At 34.5% G+C, this 11,291-nt stretch overlaps 1 protein-coding gene across 1 annotated transcript in view; it reads left to right on the plus strand.

Moving 5' to 3' along the window:
- Window positions 1–4,631: 4,631 nt before the first annotated feature.
- The window catches only part of LOC119641161 (peroxidasin homolog), a 25,032-nt gene continuing 18,372 nt past the window's right edge, over window positions 4,632–11,291 (plus strand). The window contains exon 1 of the mRNA XM_038039672.1: window positions 4,632–4,773. Within this exon, the coding sequence (XP_037895600.1) occupies window positions 4,662–4,773 (112 nt within the window). The 5' untranslated portion in view covers window positions 4,632–4,661. The remainder of the gene's footprint in view (window positions 4,774–11,291) is intronic.

The raw sequence follows: 11,291 nt of genomic DNA on the forward strand, positions 1-11,291 counted from the left end.
TCGATATACGGCAGAACAGAAAGTATTAAACGTGTGTAATTAGTGTGTTGAAAACACACTTCACAGCAATTTTTCTAAAAAAAAGCGCTATAAAAGAGCGATCATAAAGTAATCCAAACAGCTTTGTACAGTGTATCTTGAAAATTGCGACCTACTGTTGAATGCAGAAATAAACGCCTGCATTTCAGGTGGACAGGTACGCCTTAATCGATTTGTGCAACTATTCTGAATGGTTTCTAAATAATAAAAAGCGCATATGTCTTTAGCCGCTTAGGTGTTGCATACAATCGCGCAAACTTAACGCACACTATACCACAAATGCCTTCCATCGAAAGACGACGTTTTTCTTTTATCTTGTAACATCCACAGAAATATATATGCCTCGTAGCCCCAATAAAGTATTTGCATTCTTGATTAACATAAGATCTAAAGTTGATTTCCGTTCCGTTCCGGTCCGTTTGTCTAGCAAATTCCGGTTAGTGCAGTCATTAGCGTACACGACGTTTGTACAAAGCCTCTGAAAGACTTATTAGGATTTATTTCGATCGGTCGGTTAATATATCGAAAATTAATAAATGGACGGATATGAAATCAATTTAAATAAAAAGTTTGCTGGAAACTAAGGCAAAATAATTAGGATAGATTAGGATTTGTGTCCATTGAGAGGTTGACACCACCTTTGAAAGTGAAAGTAAATTAAAGTAGCTGAGTAATGAAAGGTGGAAAAAAAAAAAATAAAAAATAATAATAATAAGTTCTCTTCGTATTATATTCATCACAGCAACAATGCCCCTTAAATTGTTAACCTTCATGCTGCATATCTAGATTGTATAACAAACAGATGCTGAATGTATATAAAATTACTTATCTTAGCTGTAGGTGGGAGAAAAAAACAGTTAATAAATATTTACTAACTACAAATTGTACTAACGAAATAATACACATATACACATATACAAGCGCCCGTGTAGACGCACAGACACAAACATGTACACGTTAGGCAAATAAAAATCTATCAGTTTAATGAATTGTAAAACAACATAAAACTTGTTGCGCTACATGTTGCTAACACTCTAGACGATAGATAAGCGATCTAACTCTGTGACGACGACTGGCCGTTTTAACAAACAATTGGAGGTATTTGAAGTCTTACGGACGCAATTATAATTTAGTTGAATTTTTCTATTACGTCCGTTAACACAACTTGTAATTAGTGTGCCACACCGTAGAATGTGAGTAAACAAAAAAGAAAAAGAATTTGCAAAAAAAAAAAAAAAAATCACTCGAGTAGCGTCGTTGAGGAATTATAAAATAAGTAAAACGTTATAATAAAAAAATTAAACACAACGTACAGCATTCGAAAGGCCGGCCAATGGTTGGATTATCATAATTTTAGAAAAAAAAAAAGAAAAAACGAAGCAAATAAATTTAAAAAAAAAAAGCGAAAATTAAAAATTCAGTGTCTTTTATACATTCATAGGAGTGAGAACGTTTTTAATAGTGTTGTAATCTCATATGTTAAACTCGTTTCGTTAAAATTTTAAATTTTATTTTATTTTTTTTTTTCTTTTTTGTTTTTCGATAATATTTCAAATTACATATTCACGGTTTATGTTTAAACTCACACATACGCATATACAACTGCATAAATATAAATAAATATTTATATTGAAATAAAAAAAAAGATTATTTGCATTACGTGAGTATACGAGTACGTTTGCGTACGTCGTTCAAAGTGATAATATGCAAAATAGAAAAAAAAAAAAGGAAAAAAATTTGAAAATGAAATTTGCACGATATTTGAACTAAAAAAATATTTTCATACTATTTTTAAAACAAAAACAAACAAACGCAGAATAGTTTTCAAAAGCATTTATTTACATGCACAGAAACCCAAATAGCAACATTTCTATGATATATTTTTTTTTTTTTTGTTTTTTCTGCTACTGAAGATGTTTGTCTTCGGACATAAGCAATTATAGGATGGTCGGAAAAGTTATGACGCACATTCGTTGCCCCGATTGGCCTGGAATGTGAAAAGCAAAAATTTAATATCACTGCATGTTTCTCTTTTCCCGCAACTTGCGGGCCGGTTAATGTGCATGGACTGTACTTACAACCTATGACTTGACTGTACACCTAATCCTCCGTAGAGAACTGTGAACAAAGATTGAATGAAAATTACTCAAACCCCATATCTATCTCTATCTCTTTTTTAAAATCCGGTAATGTGAAGTCAAGCGTTCAATTGTTTCTTGTAGCCACGAAAGAAACTACTGCAGCATTCGCCAAATTCATTTTTAACAGAAGAAGATGGGACGTACACATATTCTTCCCTGGTTTGAACAAGGCGTTAAGTGCAACCCTATACGTCTGTCTGTCCGTCTGCCTAGGTAACAAAAGCAATCCGAAACATAGTTCTTGCTCTCAAAGTTTCCCTTCTTCAAGGAGTTACATATTGAGTTTGTTTTTAATTCGGTCCAAGTCTCTTTCTAGCCTTGGTTGCGATTTCAAAAAAAAAAAATTTCGTCTAACAAACTTTACCCCTCACTACGATATACTTTACTGATTATGCCAATCAAAGAAATCAAACAAATTGCTTATGCTTACCAGCAGGGGTATATTAGTTTAGTTCGCGAAGTCTTGTGAAGGCAAAGAAGAGCAAATAGGTGTCAACCCCTACGTTCTTTGGATCAGCGTTAATAAAGAAATTGGTTTCCGTATCTGCAAACTTGATTACCTATATTATGATTATCGTTGTGTTGGTGATTACGAACGGACCACTGGACGAAATTTTCCTTTATTTATATAAAATTAAGAGTTGCTCTAATCACTTTGCTACACTAATCAAAAATAGATGAATTTTTCTAAATTTATATAAAAAGAGGAAAAGGACTTAAAATACGCTTCCTTACGTATGAAAGAATAGTCCTTAAGATGCATAACAATTGCAGTTTGTTGGAGGACAAAATGAACGCATGGTACATGTCGTAGAGCCACCTTGCTTTGTTCTTCTCTCGTTTCCATTCCTTGCTGTACAATCAAAGGTAACATTTAGAAGAGCAAACTAAAGCTATTCTGGAAAGATAAGTTCAGATTTAGTAAGCATGAGGCCACATCCTTGAAAAATTTATGCAAAAATATTCGCGTTAAGGAAATCGCTCGAAAATCGACCAAATTTTTCTCGACAAGTTCTAATTTTTTGGTGTTCACTAAATCATCTAATTTTTAAAATGCACAAATGTACAAATTTCATTATAATTTGTTGAAATTTGACGCAGAATTTCGACAGCAAGCTTGTTATCCATTTGGTTTGGCCAGCGAAAGATGTGCTTAAACGAGTTTACTAACTCTGAAAATCGTTGTATCCGGTTATATGTACTCGATAGATGATAATATTTCCGTTTCATGGAGAATGATCCCAAGTGATCCGAAGAGATCAGAGAAAATTTGTGTGCCAACACGCTATACTGAATTAATTTTTATTTCAATTTATTGTAAAATCTTATGTTTTGTAAGAGCTTTCGAAGTATTTTTTGGAATGGGCCCTTCCGATTCAAATGCTTCACATTCACTTTATACGTCGAAATGTTATTTCTCAGTGATCTTCCTCGAGAAATGTTAAAAATTGAATTTCATTTTTTCATATAAGGCATTTCTTTAAACGGAACGTTGAGAGCGTATGAGAAGCGGTCGTAAAAGCATCCCGATCGCATTTACTTCTCAATGGGATTCATGCTTGGCCGAAGTATGTCACTGTAGCAAAATAAGTGAAAATATTTTTAAAAATTGCGTTTAAACACAAATATACCAAAAAGCAGACGTAAGAGGGATAGACAAGTGTACTTACATCGATTGAGAAAGCGATTCAGATGTGAAAACCGATGGGTCTTTTTGGAGGTTATATAAACATGCAATGACTGCATATATCATCTGTCACAAGCAAAGTATAATTATGTATGTAAATTTTGCATACGCTATCCTTTCAAAGTCAGCGGACTTATAAACCTCTCCGGTAAGACAATCTAGGAGTGGAATGTAAATTAATAAACTGTAAGAATTCGCTCATGATCAGTAGTAGGTCCTATATAGCCACATATTTTTATTATTTATATTGCACTTGCGGAACAAGAACAAGCATGCCTGAGCCTCTGTAGAATGCTTGTGCTAGCAAGTGATGGAGATCAAAAGATTTCGTCTAAGCTGATGACGATTTTCTTTCTTTTCTTAGTTAGGTCTAAATCTGAAATCTACACGTAAGACATCGTCACTTCGTCCGACAGCTAGAGGTTTCTGTTATCCCTAATGCGCCAGTACTTTCCTGCCAATCGAATGCAATGTATGCGCATTAGTTGATTGCATTTGGCACAAAATGCTTCAATTTTGTTGTGACGAATTTCAATTTACATGTATAAGCAATCGCACACCTAAACAAACATACGCTATAATCAAATGATAAACGTTCAAATCCATGAATGAATGACATGACATGCATACAACGTACATTACGTACGTAGAAAAATGAAAAGAAAACATAGCATATAATAAAATAAATGACTTCTATGTTAGTTTGAAATTTTAGTTAAACCGTGAAATATTATATTAAAATATACTTAACTGTAAATAAATAGTTAAAACAAAAATAACAATTAACTATAAAAATGCTTGGAAAGAAAAGTCACAACAATTGCAACAAGCAACGCAACGTATGTACAAATGGTTATGGATGGATATTAGTTACGTGCTTAATTTTAGGATACATTAGTTGTACAGGTAAGTATTTCAATAATTAACTAAATATTCAAATAACTTTGAACATAGTCGAAGCTCACGTTCGTGACCGTACTCGTTGTTTACGCGTTTACCGAATCCTAATACCTAACATAGCTCAGAAAGTTTTGTAAGAGGAAATGCAATAAAAATTATTGAAGACTTTTGTCTTAGATCTTAAGCGAACTTTGACTTATATATCGTCCTAAGCATAAAAGGACATAAAAACTGCGCAGTTATTCTCGGTATTGCACACCGTTCGGGGACTAAATAGGCGAACACTTATGACAAATATCTCAGTTTGCTTGCCGTTCGCAAGCTCCCAAGTTGCTGATGAATAGATAAAAAGATTCCTTGTTTTGAAATTCACGCATTGCTACTATATGACGTCATTTTTAAAGTTCATATACAGAATCACATTGAGAGTGCAATTGTAAGTAAACCAGCGCTAGACATAACTACGGACAGTCAAGGTTATATTTACTAAAAAATTTTTTCCGATCAATAAATTACTTACATATAAACGTATACATATTCGCTACATTCTTTCCGATCCGTAAGTGTTACCAAAGAAAACGACACAATTATTGCAACCAAATCTTGACTGCGAGTCATGGGAAGACGGTTACGGTTATTAGGTTACTAAACGTTTTTAATATCAATGCAGTGTTGTCAGTATTCTGCAAACACATCAAAAAATGAGTTATATAGCATATGAGTCATAAGTATTGTGCATATTTCATTATCTCAACCAGAAACTGACAAAACTATAAGTCCTTAAGTTCTTACGATATCTGCTCCCAAATCAATTCTTACCGCGCGCAAATCAGTTCTACTCTCTGACATTTCTACAAAGAGACAAATACAGTGCGGATAGTCCCTTCGCTATTATGAAACGTGTTCCGCGGGCCCCTTAGAGGGAGATATGATTTATTACGTTCCCTGAGTTCGAACGAAATATAATCGTAATTGAACGACACTTTGTTTCCATGTATAGGCGTAGTCTTCTTTAGTAGAACTAACTAATTTCTTTATCAATCGTTTTCATTATTTTTCATTTACTTGCGTCACAATATACTAAAAAATTAAATTTTGTCGCCATGCAAAAGTATAATTTTCATGGGAACCCTTATATAAGGTGGGGTTCAAAAATTCGATACATGTTGTCGGCATTTGGTAAAGTCAGTTTTTTACGAAGGTCACTCCCAGTTCTAATCATTCCTGACTACAAATTCGTTTTCAGAAATAAATATGTTACCGATGAGAACATTTCTATGGTAAAGTTGGAAATGCTAAGTCCAAGAAGTTTCTTAAGTCCAAGACTGTCACTGTCCAATACTTTCACTCCAGATTTTCCAATCGCTGACAATATTTGAACAGAGGTATTGAAGATCACACAGCAATCCTTTCTTCATCTACCGATCCTATATATGTTTCCCACGAACTATAAATTCATCTAAATAAAATTTCGCTTTGATCGAATCCTTGGAATGTTAAAATAAACGCTAAAAAATATAAGCAGATTACTTTCGGAATAAATAAGGGTTCCTGCCTTTCGCTCTTTTCGAATCCATTATCACCGGCCGTGTGAAATACCTTGGTTTACATATTGATCAAGGATTAATTGACTAAATATTGATCAAAGATCAACATGTAAGCGTCATATAAAAACTAAGCTTCACCAACTTCATTTAAAAACCCGAAGACTCTATTCGCTAATTCGGCCAGAAGCTCAACTTAATCTAAAGAGTAAATGCAAAGGCATCTTCCTACCTATTTGGACATGCGGCATACAGTTGTGGCGAAGAGCCAGCCAGTAACTCTAACATTCAAATACTTCACAAACATCGATCTAAGACTCTCATTAGCAACAAGACTGTTCATGATGGCCTGCATTTTCCTTTTGTTAAAAATCAAGTTCAAACTGTCTTCTCAAACTAAGTAATCGCGTAAATCGTTTAACAATAGTTCTTCTCGATGAATTTTAGCGAGGCAGGAAGTTGGTCCAAAGATTATATTCTAGACTTTTTATTTTCAAATTAATTTATTTTTGCTCCTTAAATTATTTCAATGATATATATATAAATATATATATTTTTTTGTTGTTTCTCCAAAATTCGTGTCATTATTGCCATATTGTTTTATTGTTGTCAATGTAAGTGAATTTTTTTTGTTTCATCACCAAGTCCTTAGAGCGAAGACGTATACGTCTCCCAGCTTTAAAGAATAGACTTTATGAACTAAGAGCTAAAATTCCAAGCCAAAGCTTCTTAACTCAATCAAATCTATTCTTGGCGGAAATGTGAAAAGCTTCCGTATCGCAATATAGATTTAAAGTTTTCAAAACCTACTCTTGTCACATTTCGCTCTATATGTTCAAGCCAGAGAACACTCTACATTACGTCTTCTAGAATCTAGTTGAAAGAGAAGCCAAGATCATTGTTGACATCTCATTTACACAGCCGGACTGTGTTGTTGTGATAGACGCTACAGGACAAGTTCTGCTTAATTGCATACTTCACGAAAGTGCCTCAATTTTCAAAAGCGAAACTCAGGCTATCCTTCAAGCTATGAATCTTGCTCATCAAAACAAACTTAAAACTGTTGCTATCACTGATAATGCTGATCTGTGCTAAAGGTTATCCGGCATCCTTCCACTTCGAGCTGGAACACCATTAACAAGTTAATGAATACCATCGTAGTATGCGGTGACAACATTCAAACGTTTTGTTTGCTTAGTCATATCGTAGGGAAATGAGCAAGCGAATCTGCTGCTTCTGCACCTCCAGTTCCGAACTATATCATGAAAAATTTGGACGGAGAGTTAAAGAACTCATTGGAAGGCAAGTTAAAAAGAAAATAATGGAAGCAAATCTACAGTGCTATCAGCAGCACTACTTCTCCGTTAACCGTCCTCTATTTCCTCCATTATATCCAACAAGTGTTGGCAAAACCAAGACTAAAACATTTGCGAGAGTCCGCCTTGACTATACAATAGCAACACACAAATGGATCCTAAAGAGGTCTTCTTCTCCAGTTTGCCATTCCAGACAAATTTGTGCAATAAAGCACTATTTTTGTGAAATCTTTATTAAAAAAATTGCTTTCCGAACAACTCATCTTATGGACGTTGTTCACCAGGTACCTCGTGCTCAATTTCTATTTTATTTTAGCCTAAATATGTATTTCTTTACCCTAAAGAAATTATTATTAAGTATTTGCATGTGTTTTGCTCATTCTGGCCAGTCAAGCCATGCTGCATCGATCTGACCCTGTGGTAATCGGAAGGCGCTATGTCTGATGACAGTTTACCCTTGACAATTCTTGCAACGTGTGGCCGAGCGTTGTCATGCAAGAGCATGACTTTGCATCTGTTTACCGCTATTGCTGCTCTTTTTTGTGACAACATATCGTTTAATTTGTTCAGTTGACTTCGGTAGACGTCCGCAATAATAGTTTCATTCGCTTTCAGCTTCTCGTAATACACTTGCTAATCCCACCTTATGCACAGCGCTACTCTTCGCTTCGGTCTAGAAATGAATGGCTCTCCTGGACCAACGCGTGACTTTTAGCGAAAACTCTTCCTGTTTTTGCCTGGCAAGCAATAAAACCGCGATGTTAAAACGGTTCGAAATCGCATTTTCAGTCAATTCGTGGATCTTTCCCACGTCTTATAAACGTCTACAAGAGCCTCTAAAGGCCTGTTCGAAAGTTTTTTTAAGGTTTTAGCTGGATTTTCATCCAACAACTGTTGCAACTCAGGGTCTTCGCATTGTTCTGGTCCTTCAGGCCATTCTTTGTCATTGACATCGAGATCGCGTCTTTTAAACCGTTGAAACGAAAATTGGCAATTGGCATATGATGGAGCAGCACTACCATAAGCTTCTAAAAGTATTTGATGGACTTCGGCAGCGTTTATCTTCAAATCAAACAACAAAAGTAGTGAATGTCGAAAATGAAATTTTGATGATTTTCCATGATTAGCGCATGTATGCAGTGAGCAATTCCATAACACTGAAGGGAAACTTGTTATTTTAGGTAGGACAGGTTTAAAGGCATCGTATTTAATCATTGCGCACATTACTTCACCATCGCATTCGTTTATTATTTTCACCAATAGATGTCGCTAACGAAACTAAACGCAGGCAGTAACAATATATTAACAGTAATAACAACAACAACAGGTTCTAATTGAACTTGGACCTTTTCGCCAAAATGAAGGCTTACCTTCGCGGCAACAGAAGCTACAGAAGAGGATGTGCAAAAAATTGCTATACCGAAATGCTATTACTCAGCAATTATTGTCGAGAAATTTTGAAAACTGCAGCTTGTTTTCATATGAAACCTGTTGGAAAGTAAAGCCTTATAAATAATCCGCAGTGCAAGGAGTAAAAATAATCTGATTTTCAGTAAAATTTGCCCTTGACAGGCAACGTGCGAACAAGCTTAGACCATTCTTAAGTCTTGTATACATCTGCTCAAATTTATCTCACTAGATACTATAAGTGCTGTAGGTCATTAGAGGAGTATACCATTATTTCGAACAGCATTTACAAGCAGCGAAAAAGCCACATATCCCTATCCTCGCTACTTACCTTCCAATCTGTTATGTGAATACATATTTGAACCTATGACATAGCAACTAAGTAAAATAATAAAATAAAATAGTGTGCAAAGATTTGACGAAAAAAAAAAACAAAATTAATTACTCATTTTAACAGTGAATTATGTAAGCCATATCTACATAAACTCATATGTATAAAGCGTATTATTCAGCAATTTATTATTATTTATACTCAGATATTTCAAACACAATTATATTCTCGTCTCTGTATTGTTACGGAAATTGAAGATTATCGCAACTACCTCTCTGCGTTTTTTTTTAAAAAAAAAAAAAAAAAAAAAAAAAAAGCAAAAGAAACGTCAGCGTACATTATCTTATCAAAGGCTTATCCATAACTTTGGCGAAAAAGAAAAACATTTCAAAGAATTCTGAGCGGAAAAAACTTATCTGATATTTATTCTCATATTTGAGAGTAAAAAGCAACTCATTTCAGTGAGATGAGCTGTTTAAATAGCTTATAAAAAGTGAGAATACATTTTTTATCAATTTCGAAAATCTGTTCAAAAAAAAAAAAACAGAAATATGAAGCAATACTTTTACGCAACTTAACGTTTTCCCTGCACAGATAGCATTTATATTACGGTCGTAGCAATTTTCTTAGGATCGAACATTTCATTTCAGGGATCAACGACGCTCATATTGGGGTAGGCTTTGCATTTATTCACGGGAATATATTTTTCATTCGACACCAATAAAAACGATTACTTAATTTTTTTATTTTAAAATTTATTTATATATATATATTTAATATTTGATATTCTATAACAAATGAACTCGACTAGGGAATAATGTGAGCGTAAAAATAAATATGTATATGACTACCGCGAGAGCTATAGGGGTAAACCACTGAAATACCTGGGAAGGTCTCTATACCGCTAAGCAACGCCTGATGCATATACACGATAATACATTTATTAAATGCATCCGTGTGCTTGTATGCTTGTAGTGTATTGGCAGACGTCTAGACCGAACCATAAGGTCTTCTTCAATAGTTTGAAGTAAGCATGATCCGCCTTAAACTTATCATTATGTGAAATTTTTCATAAAAATAGCAAAAACCAATTCATTGAAATTTGCTCCGATGATTAAGAAACGGGCGACTTATCCAACAGCCATTTATTGTGTTTTATCTAACGAATTCTTTAATAAGAGCAATAAGTTTCCTTTTTTTTTTAAAGAACATGAGAAGAGTTGGGGAAAGCGATAACAAGCATTTTTCTTCGGTACTTCTTTTCAAAATTGCCAAAGTTCTGAAAAAAACGCGTTTCTTTTTTTATATATTATACACGATTAATCACTCAAGGGATGCCCCTATTCGCATAACGCGGTCACGATCACAACAAAGTGGGGAAGGAAAGAAAGAAATAGGAAAGTTGTGGTCGCAGCTAAGTGGACGTGCGCCAAATTGATAAGAGTAACGCTTTTAACAGTCGAGCGCTATAGAGACTATAGTTACGACCAAACTAAATTCTACCGCATTGAGATTTGTATCCGCGAACATTAACTTGGTTGTCGTGATTCGTACCCAACCGACTACTCATGCTACTTGACAATATTACTTCAACTAAGGCGAGAACCCTTCGCAGACTTGTAACAAAATTCGTAACGCTTTGATAGCGAGGTGAATGGTGACTGTACCGGCAACATTAGGATAACGTTTGTTTAGTTTAATGGAGTTCGTCTAAAGTTAAAGCATAAGAAAAATATGTTTAAGTCTTGATGAAAAATCGTCACGAACTTTTCCTCTTACCTAATACCTTTCAATTCTAATATATCAGCGTAAAGTTGACGGGCTTCACAACCTATTTACAAAAAAGTTCAAGGCAGTGAATATCCGAAATTCGTTGCACACCTATCAGAAATGCAATAAGTTATATTTATTTTCCCATATATATAT

Source organism: Glossina fuscipes, unplaced genomic scaffold, assembly GCF_014805625.2.
Source record: "Glossina fuscipes isolate IAEA_lab_2018 unplaced genomic scaffold, Yale_Gfus_2 147, whole genome shotgun sequence".
NCBI classification, from domain to species: domain Eukaryota; kingdom Metazoa; phylum Arthropoda; class Insecta; order Diptera; family Glossinidae; genus Glossina; species Glossina fuscipes.